This window comes from Marmota flaviventris, chromosome 18, assembly GCF_047511675.1.
Source record: "Marmota flaviventris isolate mMarFla1 chromosome 18, mMarFla1.hap1, whole genome shotgun sequence".
Classification (NCBI taxonomy): Eukaryota; Metazoa; Chordata; class Mammalia; order Rodentia; family Sciuridae; genus Marmota; species Marmota flaviventris.
The window spans coordinates 3,973,489-3,993,054 of NC_092515.1; the positions used below are offsets into that span (position 1 = coordinate 3,973,489).

The window sequence follows — 19,566 nt, forward strand, 5'->3', positions numbered from 1 at the left end:
AAGTTTGGTCTCTTAATGTTATCCCATATTTCTTGGATGTTCTGCTCATGGTTTCTTAACAGTCTTGCTGAGCTGTCTATGTTCTTTTCCAGTTGAAATACTTTGTCTTCATTGTCTGATGTTCTATCTTCTAAGTGTTCTACTCTGCTGGTAGTATTCTCCATTGAGTTTTTAAGTCGGTTTATTGCTTCCTTTATTTCTAGGATTTCTGTTTGTTTGTTTTTTATAACCTCTATCTCCCTGTATAGTTGATCCTTTGCTTCCTGGATTTGTTTGCATAATTCATTGTCGAAGTGATCTTCATTGTCTGATTTTGCTGTTTAATGTCTTCCTTGATACTCCAGATCATCTGAAGCATGTATATCCTGAATTCTTTATCTGACATTCCATCTGCTGCAGCTGTTACCTCTTCTAAAGTTGCGTTGACCTGCATTGCTTGTGGTCCTTTCTTTCCTTGTCTTTTCATACTGCTTGCGTATCTTTCCTGCAGGCGCGGGCGGCGGCTCTGCTCTCTCCTTATTCCAATTGGGGTGTCGTGGCTACCATGCCGGCAGGTCACTGGGCCTGTTCTGGGCGCTGGCGGCAGCTCTGTTCTGCCCCTACTCCAATTGGGGTGATGAGTGTACCACGCCGGCAGGCCACCGGGCCTGATCCGCCGGTCGGTTGCAGGTTTGCCTATCCTGCAGGCACGGGCGGCGGCTCTACTCTGCCCCTACTCCAAATGGGGTGACGTATCTGTCGTACCGGCAGGCCACTGGGCCTGTCCCGCTGGTCGGTCGCAGATCTGCCCACCTTTCGGGCACGGGTGGAGGCTCTGCTCTGCCCCTACTCCAATTGGGGTGTCGTGACTACCCCGCCTGCAGGACGCTGGGCCTGTTCCTGGCACGGGCTGCGACTCTGCTCTGCCCCTACTCCAATTAGGGTGGTGTGTGTACCATGCCGGCAGGCTCCTGGCCCTGATCCGCCGGTCTGTTGCAGGTCTGCCTACCTTGGAGGCGCGGGCGGCGGATCTGCCCTGCCCCTCCTACCACGCCTGCGGACCCCTGGGCCTGATCTGCAGGTTGGTCACAGGTCTGCTCACCCTGCGGGCATGGGTGGCAGTTCCGCTCCGCCCCCACTCCAATTGGGGTCACGTGACCACCACACCGGCAGGGCCTGATCGGGGCGTGGGAGATGGATCTGCTCTGCCCCTACTCCAGTTGGGGTGATGTGTGTACCACACTGGCAGGCCACTGGGCCTGACCCGCCAGGCTGTCACAGGTCTGTTTACCTTGCAAGCGCGAACGGCGGCTCTGCCCTGCCCCTCCTACCACGCCCATGTACCACTGGGTCTCGGGTCTTCCCACCTTGCAGGTGCGGGTGGCGGCTCCGCTCCGCCCCCTCTCCAATTGGGGTCACGCGGTCACCACGCTGGCGAGCCGCTGGGCCTGCTCCGGGCGCTGGCAGCGGCCCGGCTCCTCCCCTCTGGCTCGACGACAAATTGAGGAGACTCGGGTGTCTGTGCCTCACCCCCCCTACCAGGAGACCAACTGTTTATGTCGCCGCTGGTATTGATGAAGTTCTCTCCTCTGCCGCTTTCTGATGACATCAGATCTCTGCCATGTTGGTATCCTATGCGAATGGCAGCATTTCGTTCCCCTTGCCGGACAACCAAAGCAACGGGTGAGTCCTGACCGGCCCTCAGCAGGACCCGGACCGAGAAGCAGTTTTCGCGGGCTCCTAGCCCCGGGCCAGGGAAGTTCCGGGAGTCGGAACTCGGCCGCTCCGTGCTCGGTGTAAGCTCCTATAAGTGTAGGCTCCAAGAAGCAGTCCCTGCGGGCTCAGTTCCAGGAGCCGGAATTCGGCTGCTTAGTGCTTGGTGTATGCTCTGATAGGAGCAGGGTCCAAGAAGCAGCCTCCGCAGGCTCCGCAGCCCTGGGCCAGGGCGGTTCCGGGACGGTTCCGGGAGCCGGAACTCGGCCGCCCCGCGCTCGGTGTTCGCTCCGATAAGATCACGTTCTAAGAAGCACCCAGGCACTGAACCCTAGCAATCTGTCTGCAAGCCACAGGCGAATTGCAGCCTGAAATTACCTGTTCTATGGCTGAATGAGCTGCGGTCAGTCGAAAACAGGGATGGTGACGTCAGCTTTCCAACATGGTGGCTGCTGGCCTCCTCTGTGGTCTGACCGGTGTGGAGAACCGAGATGGACCGCTTCCTTCCCCCGTCTCGAACCCAGAATTCAGCCCTGAGTACGGTGCTTGCACGGCTGGCAGAAACTGCAGTGCTGTATCCCTGCGTCGCTATCTCCTTGTTTCCCAGTGCGCACTGCAGACTCTAGCCGCGGGGCGATTTGCTGAATAAGCAGTGTTACCCTCCGTGTGACAAACCTCTCGCGTTTGAGTCCCCGTAGCCGATCCTCGTGCGATGGAAATCCTTCCTCCAGGTTCCGGAGCACCCCACTATTGCTGGAAATTCCTAACAAGATATCCTTTAGCCGTCCTGACTTGTCATACTCCCACACAGTGAAGCAGCACACGGGGGCAATGCACTCCCCTCGCCGCCATCTTCCAGCATCGCTAATAGGATTTTGACATGCATAATACAAAGGCAGATAGTAGTTAATGATCTACATGACTGTCAAGAGGCGACAAAATTGTGACGAGTTGAGGGGAGAAATAAAAAATATCCAAGAGCTTCTCTGCCCCTTTCAATGCTTTATTCACTCAAATTACTCAATAACATTTCACTCTATAGGTTCTTAATTAAGAAAACAACATCCTTTATGCTAGACACTGCAACAGACATAATCAATTCACAACAAACAATTCTAGATTAATTCTGGGCACTGAAAACACACTTAATCATGACAGGCTCATGACAGACATCCCTCTGCATGCTAAGTTCAAAAGTCTAAAGCCTTAGGCTTTTTGTCCAGCAGATGCACACTCACTCAGACCATGGTGATCAGGTCCAGAACCAAGGCAGGCTTTTCTTGGCATGGAATGGATGATGGGCTGAGGAGAGGGTCATAGGGAGAAGTTGCGGCTCTCACCAAGGTCCAGACAAGAGTTAGAGTTTGAGAGAGGTGAGCATCAGGAAATGATGACAAGTAATGGGATGTCAGTCCAGGTCCTCTTCAGGCTCTCCAGCTCAAGTGTATCCTTGTTTTGGCTGGCTGAATTCCTGTTCATTTGTTCTATTATACTAATTTTGGGGCTTTTGATCACCCCTTTCAATCCTTATCAGCTACCATGGGATTTCTCCATGACATCATTTACCCTGGGGTCAGAAACATCTGGTCTGGTGGTCTCCACCCTGATCTTCTCCTCCTTCCCTCTTATCAGGTGAAGACAGCCTGCCAGAGGCTTCACTCTGTTTACCAAGGTGAGGGAAAGTAACTTGCATGAGGTCATACTGGAGGAATCTGTTATATGTGCCTGGTGAGACTGCAGGTTTCAAACTGTAGTTTTTAAAATGGTGTTGCTTAGGCTCAGGCCTAAGGCCATCCTCGCAATAGCTTAGCATGTCAAAGTAGGGAATAAATTTAAATCCTAACATCAGAATTTATGAGGTGCCACTGAGGTTTCAGAGAGAGTTGTTATCTGATCAGGAGGGAGTCAGGATTTGAGGAGCCACTAAGGTTTTAGAGAGGATTGTTATCCTGTCAGGGAAAGCCAGACATGGGTGAGTTCAAGGCACAGGCAGGAATTCCAAACAAGTTTAGAAATCACAGTAATTTACAGTAAAACAGATACTAACTTTTCATGACTTTGTGATGATGTGGCTCCCAATCTTAAAATGGAATTAGGCTGGGTTCATCAGTTGTGGTTTCTCTACAGACTCCGGAGTGATTGGCAGCCCCTCCTCCTCTGTGTTTGGAACACTGCAGGTGTAGTCAGAGCAACTGGTGCTGAGCTAAAGCACAGGTTGTCTGCAGAGTGAGCACGTGTGCACTAGACTCAGGCTCTGGGTGGAAATGGGCCAAGAGACCAGGAGGTTTATTTCCTTACTCAATCCCTCCATCCCTGAATCCTCTAAATCTCCATCATTCCTCACATTCTCCAGATCTTTCTAGTCTATGTTAATGACCAATTCTATGACCTTTTGGGAAAAAAAAATCGCCCTTTTCCCCTTCTTCCAGAGACCACAGTCTTACCCTCCTCACTGTTAGGTCCTCAGGTCAAAGTAACTCCATTTTGAAAATCAGTAGCTATCCTCCCAGGCATGACCTTCCCATTAGACCCACCTAGAAAGAGTCCCTAACTAAAGAAAACCACAGCAAAGACGCCAAGTAACAAGCCCAGGGTTAGTTTTGAACTCCTCTAGTTGAGAAGTTCTTTTTCAGTAGGTTGCTGTACCTTACAGAAGGGCAACCTGGCAGATATTCTGTCAATAAACCTTTGTTTGAACTTAGAGCTAAGTTTCTCGTGGATATTTGTGCCAGCTACCTTAACACTCACCTAAGTCCCTCCTGCATATTCCAGCATCTGTGTTTTCTACCCCTCCCCTATCTACCTATGTAGTCCCACTCCCATGTCAGTCCATTCCCTGAGTCCTCTGTGCCCCACATCCTCAAACGCCATAGCATAACAGTGGTCCACCTCATGCTCTGAATATAGCCCTTGCTACTCTGCCACGGAGGCTTATTTTATTTATTTTTTTTTAACTTAAACGTTCATCATTTATTTGCATTGGGAACATTGAAAATCTATTCTAGCTGTTTTAAAGTACACAAGAAATTATTATGAACTATAGTCCCCCTTCTATGATACAGACACAGATTTTATAACTATCCATTATATTTTCCTTTTTCTTCACTTTCTTCTCATTTGCCTGTCCTTCCTTCCTTTTCTCGTTTATTCCTTTTTTTTAAACCATGATGCAAAGAAAAGACCACCAACACAAATTGTAAATCAAATTAAAGCAAGCTTGTTGATTGATTGAGAGCAACTAAGAACAGAGCAGGGAGGAAGAGCAGGAAGAAAAGATTAACATTAAACAGATACATGAGGTGGGATGGAAAGGGAGAGAAAGGGAAAATGCATGGTAATGGAGGGAGACCCTCATTGTTATACAAAATTACATATAAGAGGTTGTGAGGGGAATGGGAAAATAAACAAGGAGAGAAATGAATTACAGTGGATGGCGTAGTGAGAGAAGATGGGAGGGGAGGGAGGGGGGATAGTAGAGGATAGTAAAGGTAGCAGAATACAACAGTTACTAATAGGGCATTATGTAAAAATGTGGATGTGTAACCGATGTGATTCTGCAATCTGTATTTGGGGTAAAATTGGGAGTTCATAACCAACTTGAATCTATTGTATGAAATATGATATGTCAATAGCTTTATAATGTTTTGAACAACCAATAAAAAAAATAAATTAAAAAAAAAAAGCAAGCTTGTAATGCTGGCCAGGACTGTCTGTCCTGAAAACCCTTTCTAGAGAACAGTACCCCAGCTCTCTAGGAACATGGTTTTATAGCATAAAAAATTGCAAAGGGAGGATGACTTGAGACTTACACCTAACAGGAATTTGGCAAGCATACTACAAAGGCAGATAGTCGGTTAATGATCTACATGGCTTAACATTTTAAGATAGGGAATAATTTTAGACCCCAACACCTGAATTTATGAGGCATCACTGAGGTTTCAGAGAGGGTTGTTATCTGGTCAGGGAAAGCCAGGCATGAATGAGTTCAAGGCTTGGGCAGGCATTCCAAGCAAGTTTAGAAATCATAGTAATTTATAGTGACACAGAAATTAACTTTTCATGACTTTGTGATGAGATGGCTCCTAATCTTAAAATGGAATTAGGCTGGTTCATCATGTTCATTCATACTTTGGATTGATCCCAGAGGAGCTCTGCCACTGAGTTACACCCGATCGTTTTTTTTTTTTAATTTTTTTTTTCTACTGAGACAGTGTTTTATTAAGTTGTTGTGGCAGTCCTTGAACTTGTGATTTTCCTGCACCAGCCTCCTAAATAGCTGGGATTAAAGACTTGTACCACAATGACCAACTCTTTTCTATAAGGGTGTTTTTATACCTAATAAGCAACCTACCTCTATGCCCCCACTCCCTTACGCTTCCCAGCCTAAACAGTATTTATGCTATTCTCGATTTCTATGACATCCACATTCTTATCTTTACATCTACCATGTGTGATTTATTTTACTTATATGATATCTACTAGTTAAATCTAAAAGTTGAAGAATGCATAATATCTCAAAAATTCTTAATCTTTATAGCTGAATAATATTTTATTCACTATTTCAACCAAATTTTCTTTATTCATCCATTCTTTGATGGAAACCTTGACTAATTTCCTGCCTTAACTATTAGGAATTGAGTCAGAAGTAGAGACACACAAGGATTTTGAAGATAATGTTGCAAAATATATTGAAAAACTAAGAGATTTTTCTCAATTGTATGATGGCTTATGTCTTAGGCTTATTTTAAAATGCATGAGTTTTCTTTCCCTCTTCTCCCTCTACCTACCTCTAACCTCAGGGGATACAGGGTTAACATTTCCCATCCTAGGCCCAGGTCTCTGTCTTAGAGCACACACCCACCACAAGAACCAAGTAATTCAGACTTCAGAGAGGGCTTCAGGAGATCCAAGGAATGGCTACCTCCCCAATTAACCAGTGAATCCTACCCCCCAGCCCCAGCAAGCACCTGGTATGAATCACTTCCCTCAAAGCCCTCTGTTCTTCCTCATGAGCAGCATCAGAGCCTCTGGAACTGAAGTCCTCTATGCTTCTCCTTTGCCAGCAAAGCAATGCAACTTCTTTTTCCTTTTCTCAAAACCCTGTCCTAGTTATTGAATTGGCCTTGGGGATAAGGACCCAGATTTCAATGACAACAATGTTCAACCTCCAGGCACCTCCACTCCTCTGTGAAGTGCATGCTGCCCCTGACCACCACCCACCTCCCTGAAGCCCTGCTCCTTGCTCCTGGTGCTTCAGTGCATTCACAACCAGGGCCCCCTCCCTCAGGCTCACTCCCTTCCTGTGCACATCCCTCCTCCCTCCCCATGTTTGTCCCCTCCACAGGCTCCACCTCCTTTGCTTACACTCTGAATCCTCCTCAGTAACTGCCCACCAAGGTGGGCTCCTCCTCTCCAGATCTTTGCCCACAGCAGGTCTCCATCACATGCTTCCCACTGACCACTGACTCTGTTAGCCAGTGACCCTGTGTTGCCATCACACCCTTGTTCCTCTCACCTGGGCATCCCTCCACTGGGAACACTGTGATTTTATGCCTGTTGATACCGGTCTTGGAAATCAGGATCAAGTCCTCAATACCACAAGGTTGAAGATGGAGTACCCCAAAAATGCCAAGGCTAGAGCGAAAATTTATTTAAAGGATGGAATGGGGGGGGTGAAGGGGGAGAGGGAGAGAGGGAGGGAGAGAGGGAAAGAGAGAGAGAATCCTCCAGAGAGGAAGGAGTCCAGAGCTGATGCTTGATTGTGGTAAGCCATTCTTATAGACCGTGGCCGCCATTAGAAGATGGCGCCGGCTTCCACTGTGGCCTGTGGTAAACAACTCCTTTTATGGAAAGTTGGCGTGCAATCCCTTACCACCCTATGAGAAAGATCCACGTGGCGGCTTAAGATTGGTATGCGGGAGGCTTTATTAGGCTATGCTTGGGCGCTCGGCGGGGGGTCGCTAGAAGATGATACTTGAATCAAGGCCTGAATAAACTGCTGAAAGAAGAATCCTGTGTCGTGTGTTCCCTTGCCGGAGAGGGGTCGCGACACTTGGTGGCCCGCATGGGGAAGAATATTCCTCGAACCCAGGATCCAGAACTTTCAGCAGTCAGGGTGGTGCACCGGTAAGTTCCCAGGTAAGTGGGAATCCGCAAGCAAATAGCGGGACGCTCCTCTGTAAACAAAGAGAGAGCGGGGGAAAAATAATAGAATAGGACGCTCCTCTGTAAATTAAGAGAGAGCGGGACTTTTGTACTTTCACTTTCTTTATAGCTCTGAAAACATTATGGGCGCTACCTCTTCAAGCCCAATTTTGTTGGCCCTAGATGGGTTGCTACGTTCAAAAGGACTTAAGGTAAAGCAGAGTACTTTGCAGATGTTTTTGAGAGAAGCTGATATAGCGGCTCCTTGGTTTGCCTTTTCAGGGAGTCTTACAATTCCTAGCTGGGACAAATTAGGGAAAGATCTAGATTTCGCTCATGAGCAAGGCACCTTAGAGGGTGGCGTTATACCACTTTGGAAGTTAGAGGATGTATAACAGATGGTAAATGCCAAGAAGCTGTGAGTGAGGGTCAAGCTGTTCTTGAGCAGCTACATGAGGAAAAGTCTGAAGGATCACATAGTAAAGTGGCAGAGAGTATTAAGAGTAAGAGTAGTGAGAAGGCAAAAGAGCCTGAAAATAAAAATAGGAGAAGGCTCTACCCAGACTTGACCAAATTAAAAACGCCTGAGAACACAAGCGACTCAGAGAGTTCTGAGGACCTTGATATATTGCTACAACAACTACGCAAGATAAAAATGAAGAAGAAGAAAAAGGAGATACAGGGCACGCAGGCCTACTGTAAGAAGGGGAAGGGATCTAATATCGGTCAACAAAACTCTGAGGAGGAGGAGGTAGAATATCTAGAAGAAGATATGGTGCCGGTTGCCCCACCCCCGTATGTGGGGGGGAGCCAAGGTTCCGGGAGATATTTTCATGCGCAAGTTTGGAGGACAGTTAATACAGATATGGGACTTGCATACCCCGTATTTCAGGACAATAACAGGGGAAGATATCATGAGCCTTTAGACTTTAAGATAATTAAAACCTTGGCAGAATCTGTCCGCACTTATGGCATAGATGCCGCTTTCACTCTCACTCAGGTGGAGGGACTTACTAGATTTTGCATGACTCCTTCAGATTGGGCTAGTCTAGTCTGCACTTGTGTTTCCCCAGGGAAATATTTGGATTGGAGAGCATTTATGTTAGAGGGTGCAGTAGAGCAAGCTGCCCAAAATCATGCAGCGGGACGCCCTGCCTGGGATAAGGATATGCTTTTGGGGCAAGGCAGGTTTGCTAATCAACAAACAGGATACCCCCCTGAGGTATATGAACAGATTAATAACATTTGTATCCGTGCATGGAAATCACTCCCAAATAGAGGAGAAGTGTCTGGCAATTTGACAAAAATTATACAAGGCCCCACAGAACCTTTCTCAGACTTTGTTGCTAGGATGGTGGACGCTGCAGGAAAAATCTTTGGTGACCCTGATAGAGCAATGCCCTTGATTAAACAACTTGTCTTTGAACAATGTACAAAAGAATGTAAAGCAGCTATTACTCCTTATAAAAACAAAGGCATAGAGGCCTGGATGAAAGTCTGTAGAGAAATAGGTGGGCCGTTAACTAATGCAGGCCTTGCTGCTGCTGTTCTTCAATTATCACACAAATCCAGCCCTGTTGCCGAAAAGTGTTTTTGGTGCGGTCAAGGAGGACATTTTAAACGAGAATGTCCTAACAAGAAGGGAACATCCAAAATTGAGCCCACCTCTGTTAGCTGTCCACTGGGCTTATGCCCCAGATGTAAAAAGGGAAAACATTGGGCTAATGAGTGTAGGTCCGTCAGAGATATACATGGTCAACCTTTAAAAGATAGAAACATGTCAAAAAACTCCCGGGGGGGGGGGGCCCCGACCTCAGGGCCTGCAAATATATGGGGCAATGGAAAATGGGACAATGGAGAACGAGTCATGGCCGTCCCTGCGCCATCCCAAGAATCGCGGAGAGCCACTGCAGGTGCCGCGGGACTGGACCTCTGTTCCGCCACCAGACTCATATTAACACCCAAAATGGGAGTCCAGCTGATGGAGACTGAGTTTAAAGGACCTTTACCACCTGGCACTGTGGGTTTGTTAATTGGGCGTGCTTCCTCTGTCCTACAAGGCCTTCACATTTTCCCTGGGATTATTAATCCGGACACGGTGGGAACAGTAAAGGTTATGGTGGAGGCTCCAAAAGGCATTGTGTCCATTTCCCCAGGAGACCGGATTGCCCAATTGCTAATTTTGCCCAGTTTACATACCTATTTTCCTGCTGATTCCTTTTTAAAGACAAGTGATGAAATTGGAACCACCGGAGGGAATTGTGTTTACTTGTCCTTAGATATGAAGAACCGTCCTACTTTAAAGTTAACTATAGAAAGCAAATTAATTTTAGGATTACTAGATACTGGGGCAGATCGTAGCATAATTGCTTTAAAGGACTGGTCAAAGGGGTGGCCGGTGCAGCTCTCAGATCAATCACTAAGAGGTTTGGGATACGCTCAAGCTCCACAAGTCAGCTGCAGGCATTTATCATGGAAAGATTCTGAAGGACGTTCTGGCACTTTTCAACCATATGTGCTCGATCTCCCAATCTCTCTATGGGGACGTGATCTTATGAAGGACATGGGGTTTCAACTTAGTAATGAATATTCAACAGTTGCCCAAAAAATAATGCAGGACATGGGATATAGACCAGGTTTTGGATTAGGAAAAAATTTGCAGGGATGTAGACATCACTTAGAACCTCAACAAAAACTTAATAGACATGGGCTGGGTTTTTCCTAGGGGCCGCTGAGGATCAGGTGCCCATTACCTGGAATACAGGGGAGCCGGTGTGGGTTCCTCAGTGGCCGCTCCCCTCTGAAAAATTGACTGCAGCTTGTGCTTTAGTACAAGAACAATTAAAGTTGGGACATATAAAGCCCTCCACTTCTCCATGGAATACACCCATATTTATTATTAAAAAGAAGTCTGGAAAATGGTGGTTGTTACATGATCTACGGGCCATTAATGCTCAAATGCAGCTCATGGGACCCATTCAGAGAGGTTTGCCTTTGCTTTCAACAATTCCAAAAAATTGGCCAGTGATATGTATAGATATTAAAGATTGTTTCTTTTCCATTCCATTGCATCCTCAGGACTCCAAACGTTTTGCTTTTACTCTGCCTTCATGTAATCATGAGGAACCTGATCAAAGGTTTGAATGGGTGGTTTTGCCTCAAGGCATGGCCAATAGTCCTACAATGTGTCAAATGTTTGTAGGAACGACCATTGTTCCACTCAGACAAAAGTATCCATTGTTAAAGTGTATACATTATATGGATGATATATTGCTGGCAGCCAAAACCAAAAATATGTTGGAAGCAGCTTACACTGATTTGGTACATTTATTGCAATAAAAGGGCTTGCTTATTTCACCTGATAAAGTACAAACAGGAGGTTCTATTGATTATCTTGGTGCTAGTATCTCTTGTAAAACTATTACACCCCAAAAGGTGACTCTCAGGACTCATAATTTACGTACCTTGAATGATTTCCAAAAACTATTGGGTGACATAAATTGGATTAGGGGTTATTTACATATTCCCAATGCTGAATTAAAACCCTTGTATGAAATTCTTAAAGGTGATTCAGACCTTTCTTCCCCTCGGCATCTTACTGAGGAAGCAAGGTCAGCGCTGCTGAAAGTGGAGGAGGCTATACAACATGCTAGCCTTTACAGGCGTCAAGAGGATAAGCCTCTTCAATTATGTATGCTCGCCACTGTACGGCAACCCACTGGAGTTTTGTGACAAGATGGTCCTTTATTGTGGATACATCCACGTATATCCCCTGCAAAATCTCTTGAGTATTATCCTGATGCAGTTGCTTCCTTAGCTATGTTAGGGATACAACAAAGTATACAATTTTTTGGTTTTCCTCCAACGTCTGTGATTGTCCCTTATACGTGTCAACAAATTCAAGTTTTGTGTGCTAACCTGGATAATTGGGCTATATTGCGATGCTCTTTTCCAGGAGAGATAGATAATCACTATCCTTCACATCCTCTTATAACATTTGTTAAGGAACATCCTATCATTTTTCCTAAAATCACTTCTTCTACGCCTATCCCAGGAGCTGCAAATATCTTTACTGATGGATCCAAAACTGGTATTGGAGCCTATGTGGTAAATGATCAACCTCCTATCCAACATCAGTTTGCTCCTGGCAATCCACAATGGGTGGAGTTACAAATTGTCATAAAAGTCTTTGAACAATGTCCGTTTCCTTTTAACTTAATCTCAGATTCTATTTATGTAGTTCAAGCTTTAAAGGTGTTGGAAGCAGTGGGTCCCATACACACTTCAGGAGTAATGTCTTCCCTTTTTCTCCATCTTCAAACACTGATTTGGAATCGCTCTGCCTGTTTTTACCCTTTACATATTCGAGCTCACACAGGTTTACCGGGTGCTCTTTCTGCTGACAATGCCCAAGCTGACCTTGCTACTCGTCCTTCTTGGATGTTCCTCGTTTCCTCCTTAGACCAAGCTAGAAACTTTCACAGTAAATTTCATGTTAATGCACGAGCACTTCAAAAGTGCTTTACTATCTCCCGTGCTGATGCTCGCCAGATTGTCTTGGATTGCCCTAATTGTGTCATTTTGCATCATCCTCCTTCTGTGGGCATAAATCCTCGTGGTTTGCGGTCTTTAACAATATGGCAAATGGATGTCACTCATCTCTCTGACTTTGGCAAGCTTAAGTATGTCCATGTGTCTGTGGATACTTGTTCTGGCATTATCCATGCTTCTGCTTTGTCTGGTGAAAAGGCTGGAAATGTTATCACGCATTGCTTGGAAGCCTGGGCAGCATGGGGCTTACCACAGACCATTAAAACGGACAATGGTCCAGCGTATACTGGACGACAATTTTCTTCCTTTTGCAGCCAGATGGGTATCCAGCTTGTCCATGGTTTGCCCTACAATCCACAAGGTCAGGGTATTGTAGAGCGCGCTCATAAGACTCTAAAAGAGATGTTAATAAAACAAAAAGGGGGAATTGGCTTAGGCCACACCCCGAAAGAGCGCCTCTCCCTGGCTCTATTCACTATTAATTTTTTGAATCTGGACATCCAAGGGCGCTCTGCTGCGACTAGGCACTGTTAGCCCTCTGCCCCAAACTTTGGGCACGTTAAGTGGAAAGATGTACTTTCTGGACAATGGTATGAGCCTGATCCCGTGCTGGCATGGGCACGAGGTTCTGTCTGTGTTTTCCCACAGGACCGGATGGAGCCGGTGTGGGTTCCAGAACGCCTGACAAGAAGAGTCCCGACATCAATCAACCAACAACAGGAGGCGCTACAACAATCTCATGATGAGGACCATCCTTCTACTGAATGTCCTGGTTTTAATGCTGATATCGATGGTACAGGGGACATCAATGCAGTGGTGGGCGGTAGCTCGAACGTGGCCAATGCCGATGCCGGTTCATAGCAATTCTAGTGTTCTCCCCGCTCTTTTTTCTACTACATGTGAGATGTCTGCTCCTTGTGTTTCCCCTAGAAGGGACCAAGATCAGTCCTTCAATCTCTCCAGCATCAATCTCACAGGAGTTTTTTGCTTCAGTTTTTCCAAGGGTGATTGCATTCATTTAAAACTTAAGAACTTGACTAACTGGGAGGACCCATTGCAGTACAGTCGGATCTCGCAGGGAGTTTTGGTTGCAGTGCTCCTACAAATTAGCTCAGGAAAAAACCAGGGCTCAGGAAACATGGCAAATACTTCTGAGCTTAATATTACCACTCTGGCCATTACTTCCCAGGTGTTAATTCCGTTGTCTCCTTCTAATCAGACCTCTAATGCCACTCATTTTAAGGCTTCTCCTTATTGCACCCCTGAGTATGGCTTCCCCCCAATATTCACGCCTTGCCAAGATCATTCTTGGGAGAAACATCAGGTCGCTAAAGGTTTCTCTCTTTCCCCCTCTCTCAAAAGATATTTGTATAATTTTTCTAGCAATGCTTCCTCTGTAGGAACAGGTTGGTCCTGGTTTCAGTGGTTGATTTCCAATGAGAAGGGGGCCACAGCTGATATTTCCGCTTTGGCTCAATTACGAGGAGTCCAAAGTTGGCTGTTTAATGTTTCTGGCAGTACCCAAGACTCGGAACGAGGTAGGAGACTCGGAAATTTTTCACGTAATTCACAATTAAGTAATGCTACGTTACCCTCCGCAGCAGTCTGTCTCCAATCTCTGTTCCTGTTTCTTTTGGCTAATGATACATCACAGAGGATGCTTAATTGTTCTAATGTTACCTGCTATTTGTCTGAGTGTTGGAATGGCTCCTGGACTATGGCAGTGATTATGAAAATTCCAACCTTTGTCCCGATTCCGGTTACTGCAGATCCAGAGTCTTTTCCTATTGTTGAACTGATTAGAGCCCATAGAGATTTTGGAATTACGGCAGCTATAGTGACAGCTGTGGCGGTATCTGCTGCTGCAGCAGTTACAGCTGGAGTAGCCATGGCCAGCCAAGTACAAACTGCTGCCACTATTAATCAGGTTATTCAACAAACATCCACTATACTTAAATCTCAAAGTAGAATTAATCAACACATTTTATCTGGGATTCTGGCTGCTAATCAAAGGATAGATCTGCTTCAAGCTCAAGTTGAGGAATTGTCTGTTCTAGTACATTTAGGTTGTGTTGATCAACGTGCACATTTATGTATAACCTCTGTCAGATTTAATGATTCCAGGAATGCCTCCCGCATCATCGGGGAGTATCTATCCGGAACCTGGTCCATGGAAGCAGAAAACTTGATCCAGTCTCAACTAACTCAGATTGCTGTTTTGAATAGTACCCGTGTCGAACCAGTGACTTTGGGTCAATTCACCAGTTGGCTATCCTCTGCCTTTTCCTTCTTTAAGGAATGGGTGGGAGTGGGCATTTTTGGGGCAATGTGTTGCTTCGGTGTTGTACTTTGTTTGTGGCTTCTCTGTCGCCTTAAAACTCGCCATGCGCAAGAGAAGGCTATGATCGTACAGGCTCTTGCGGCCTTAGAAAATGGCATTTCTCCACAAATCTGGCTTGCACATCTTAAACAGTGATTTCAGGGCATGGTCATTGCACCCCAAGTTATTTTCACATTGCACTGGGATTGGCATGTCCTCTTCCTTATGCTCTCCCAGTGCTGGATAGCCCTTGCACTCTGCAGGTCTTGTTACCATTGCACGAAGATGGGTTTCAGGACTGGTCTTTCTTCTCGGCTACAGACTCTTTACCTTCCTCTGGGGGTTAGGGATTGTGTTGCCAACTTAAATTTTGTTATTATTACCAGGCTACCTGTGTTATCCTACTTCTCGCCGTCATCACGATGCAGGATGCGAGGCAAAGCACTGCACTTGAGTGATCCCTCAACGGACCTCAAGGAAAGCATGTCCTATTGCATGCGGGTTTGACGTCCACGCCCCGCCCTAAGAAAAAAGGCGTCGGCTGATATGGGATCAGGTCTGGGGAAGGCGCCTCCTTAGGACTGAACCATACATTGCAGCCACTTCTGCACAGTGGGATAGGACCTCTACTTTCGCCTGCATTGTTTTATAAAATAGAAGGGGGAACTGTGGTAAGCCATTCTTATAGACCGTGGCCGCCATTAGAAGATGGCGCCGGCTTCCACTGTGGCCTGTGGTAAACAACTCCTTTTATGGAAAGTTGGCGTGCAATCCCTTACCACCCTATGAGAAAGATCCATGTGGTGGCTTAAGATTGGTATGCGGGAGGCTTTATTAGGCTATGCTTGGGCGCTCGGCGGGGGGTCGCTAGAAGATGATACTTGAATCAAGGCCTGAATAAACTGCTGAAAGAAGAATCCTGTGTCATGTGTTCCCTTGCCGGCGAGGGGTCGCGACACTTGATGGAGTGTGTGTGTGTGTGTGTGGGGGGGTGTGGTTCGTGCTCCTAAGGACAATAAAAAGAAGGATGCACGCAAACTTCAGAAATCAGCTCAGCTCTTTTTCTGAGGAACAAAGTCACATAAGACAGGGGATACAGGGATAGGTGACCTGTTGGACCCACTTTCCTGGTGGAAATGAGCCACTAAACAAAGAAAGGCACCAGGCTTACATGGGTTATACTCAGAGGTGATTTAGTGAGACTCTCAGGTTGGGTAACCAGGAATCTGAGTTTTTGGGTTGAGGGTCAGCGGCCAGCACCTGGAGAGGAATTGTCCTGGAGAAGATAAGTGTTTCCTAGAGTCTATGATTCTAGATCTGATGGAACACTCTCTCCCCTCCTGCAGCCAGCATCTGGGAAGGATTTATCTTGGGAGAGATGAAAGCTGTCAATGTATGGCTTTATTTTTCATTCCATTTTCCCAGGCCTCACAATCTTGGGGTTTTAATTTTCCATTTTCTGTATCTCATAGCTCCTTTTATAGATTTCAGGGTTCCTTTCTTCTCCTGCCCCCTTCTTTCACCCTACCTGCCTGGTGAACAAATGGGCAGGAAGTGAGCCCTCCAGGAGGCACCTCTCCCTGTTTCCCATGTCTGCCCAGAAAGCCAACAAGGGAGATGCCCAAGGGGTGTTCACCAACAACTCTTTGCTGGAAGGACCAGTTCCCTGGAGGCAGGTGACATTGGCCACAGGTGAGGAGGAGGAGGAGTGTTCTGCAGGAGTTAGCATTTCCTGTCCTTTGGCACCAGTTGCAGTCTTCCCAGCCCCACCCCATCATCTGTCTGTCTGGACAGCCTGTCCTTCTGTTCTTGTCTTGCCATGACTTCCTGGCTCACTCTGTCCTGTGAAGTCATAGCCTGGCATGGGCCTTAACCTGGAGCAAGATGTCACATGCTTTTCCTTTTTCCCAGGAGCTTCTCCTGCCCAATCTCTTTGGACCTCATGCTCCAGGCTATTTGATTCACCTTCTCATGTCTGTCGTCCATTTCCCTGTGCCCTCTGTCACTCTTGTCCATCACACAGCTGTGCTCTGTCCCTCCCTCAACACTTCACTGTTAACAGTGGCCCTGGGTGTTTTTAGTAAATGCCCTTGAGTGCCAGGGCTCACAGGTGAGGGAGTGCTGAGGCAGCCACTGGAGGAAGGTGAGGCCTGAGCCTCTCAGCAAACCTCCAGGCAGGTTCCAGAGCGAGCATTCCCCAGGATGTGCAGGGCCAGCTCCACCTCTCTCCTCATCTCTGGGCCTCCCTTTATTTCCTCTCTGTTCTCATCATATGAAAGTCCTTTGTTGGGAAGGGTCTGTTCATTCCACAGGTAACCCAGATACTAGCTGGGTTTAGTTTCACACCTTGAAAATCAAGTACTTACCAAGTCACTTGCACGCCTCAAAATGTTGATGTTTCCCTGGGAAGTTGAGATAATACCTGAGGGGTTTACCATATCAGAAGCTCCTATGTACTCATCTCACCTTCTCTAGAAAATTATACTTTGCCTTAAATAAGCAAAGCCTTAAAACTGAAGCACCTTCAAACATTCCTAAAAGAATCCACTTCCACAGGGAAACCTCAGCTACTCATGAGGCCTTTGAGAGGATAGCATAGGGGTGGCAGAGGAACATAGATACTAGGGCAACTGAGGGCAAAGAGACTAATGTCCTATAGTAATCACTTTTCCCCACAGCCCCTCCATGATGCTATTCCCCACTGAAGTTCTCAGGACCCTGCCTGCACCAACAACATCACTGTTTATACATAAATGGTTCTTCTAAGAATACAATCTAGCCTAAATACACAAATTTATTACCATTGAGCTGTGATAACTGCTAATTCATAAGAGTGAAATAAAGGTGTGATCTTTCCATTTTGAATAACAGCTGAGCACATTTTCACCAACTCTGAGTGTGAGATTATGCTACAACTCTTGTACACATCCCAGCAGGAAGGTGCAATTCCTAGGTGAGAACCCAGGGCTTCCTTCCTTGTGGCACAGCAGGCAGCAGGAGCACTGTGCTCCCACCAGCCTTCCTCCCTCCTTCCAAGTGCAGTCTGGGTGTGTGGAGTGGCCCAGGTGGATGCTGCACAGGAAGGACTGGGAATGACTCCATGCCATTTCCCTCAAGAACATAAACTAGGATTACTGCCTGTAGGATGCTCTGCATAGGGTGAGAACCACCAGCTATGCTCCCCTCCACCATGGCCACGTGGGTGCCACTACCAGCTGAAGGCCACACTACCTTTAGGGTCACAAGGTCATGTGACTTTTCCATATATTTGTGTATTGGTGCTTTGAGTGTGAAAAATGATGAAATATCACATAAAAATACATGCAATCTATATATACTGATAGTAAGATTAGGCTACATTTTACCTATATTTAAATACTGCGGATTAAGCCCATGGGTGCTTTCCTACTGATCTTCATCCTCAGCCTTTTTTGAGACAGGGTGTTGCTAAATAGTTGAGCCTGGCCTTCAACTTGTAATTCTTTGGTCTCAGTCTTCCAGGTTCCTGATAATAAATGTTTTCTACAGCACCCAGCAAGATTTTGTGGGTTTTATGCAAACAAAGCAGAGCCTGGATAGAGTGCAGGGAGTGGTTTCATGGCTCATGAGAATAAAGGGGCTGACCATGGGAAAGCACACTGATATTAGTTCATTGATATTCACCAACCACCCTTCCCAGCTGGAAAATAGAGCAATATGAAAATTTAATAGTGAGGAGAGTGTATAGAAACTCACAAAGATGCCCACCAGGACGAGGATTCTCTGGGTGGCTCTGGACTCAGGAGAGGTTCTGGGGGAAACTTTGATGCTGTGAATGTGCTGAACCCTCTGCTTGTGCCTGTACAGAAGAAGAACCATGGAGCCACTGGACCAGATCATGAGCATAGAAAAGACAACTTCAGGAAATACAAATAGGGCTGCATATATTGAGTCTGTGATTTTGTCATGACCTACATAACAGTATCCATGATCTCTTTTCTCTGTTGTGTTTTTCCTACTCCATTTGGCAAGCATATAGAGAGGAAAAATGGAGTTCACCACCATGTAAAGGATCCAGCAGAGGGAAATGGAGAAGCCAATGTATTTTGGAGTTTTCCTTTGAGATCCTTCCAACAAGAGTTCATGGGGCTGATGGTGATGTTCTGGAAGATGCTCAAGAGGCAGGTGATGAAAATGGACATACTCTTGCCCACTCGCTGAATATACAAAATAAGTTTGCATGCAAAATCACTGAGAAAATATTTCAACCCAAAAGCTGTAATTATCTGGGGAATTCCTTTAGAGAGAATGACCAAGGAGTTGGCTATCATCAGGTGCTTGAGAATCATATCTGTGGACCTTAATGTACAGTCATTGTAGGGATGGACTAAATAATAATAAAGCATAGAGAAATTTCCCAGAATTCCAACAGTAGTCAGTGATAAGAACATCATGCCTATTGCCACATTTCTGGAGGCCATTTTGTTATTCACACAATGTCCTTTACATTATGGCAACAGTCATTCCTCTGAGCAAAAAGACTCCTTGAAAATAGTTGTGCCCAAGCACAGTGGGAAGCACCTGTATCTGCTTGCTAGCTGTGGGGATGAGGCAGGAGACTCACTTGATCCCAGAAGTTTAAAGCCAGTCTGAGCAACATGGTGAGATCTCCATCTTCAAATAATGTTTGATGCCAAGAGTAACTTCCATTGCATGCACCTGTGGGATTGCAAAGCCCTCAACATGGACAGGTTGATGGGGAGATTTAACAGTATGTGTGTAGAAAAATGAGCCTTGACCATCAGATGATGCTAACCTGGGAGAGGCAATAAAAAGTGAGAACAAATGCATAGAAAGAATTTAACATTTAAAGTTTCAGA

The 19,566-nt window shown here is 46.1% G+C and overlaps 1 protein-coding gene and 1 pseudogene across 1 annotated transcript in view; one reads left to right on the forward strand and one right to left on the reverse strand.

Moving 5' to 3' along the window:
• The window catches only part of LOC114080108 (vomeronasal type-1 receptor 4-like), a 29,100-nt gene extending 15,852 nt beyond the window's left edge, over window positions 1–13,248 (forward strand). The window contains exon 2 of the mRNA XM_071604926.1: window positions 13,036–13,248. Coding sequence (XP_071461027.1) covers window positions 13,036–13,248 — 213 coding nt within the window. The remainder of the gene's footprint in view (window positions 1–13,035) is intronic.
• Window positions 13,249–18,229: 4,981 nt separating this feature from the next.
• LOC114080097 (vomeronasal type-1 receptor 4-like) lies at window positions 18,230–19,208 on the reverse strand (annotated as a pseudogene).
• Between the last annotated feature and the right edge of the window lie 358 nt (window positions 19,209–19,566).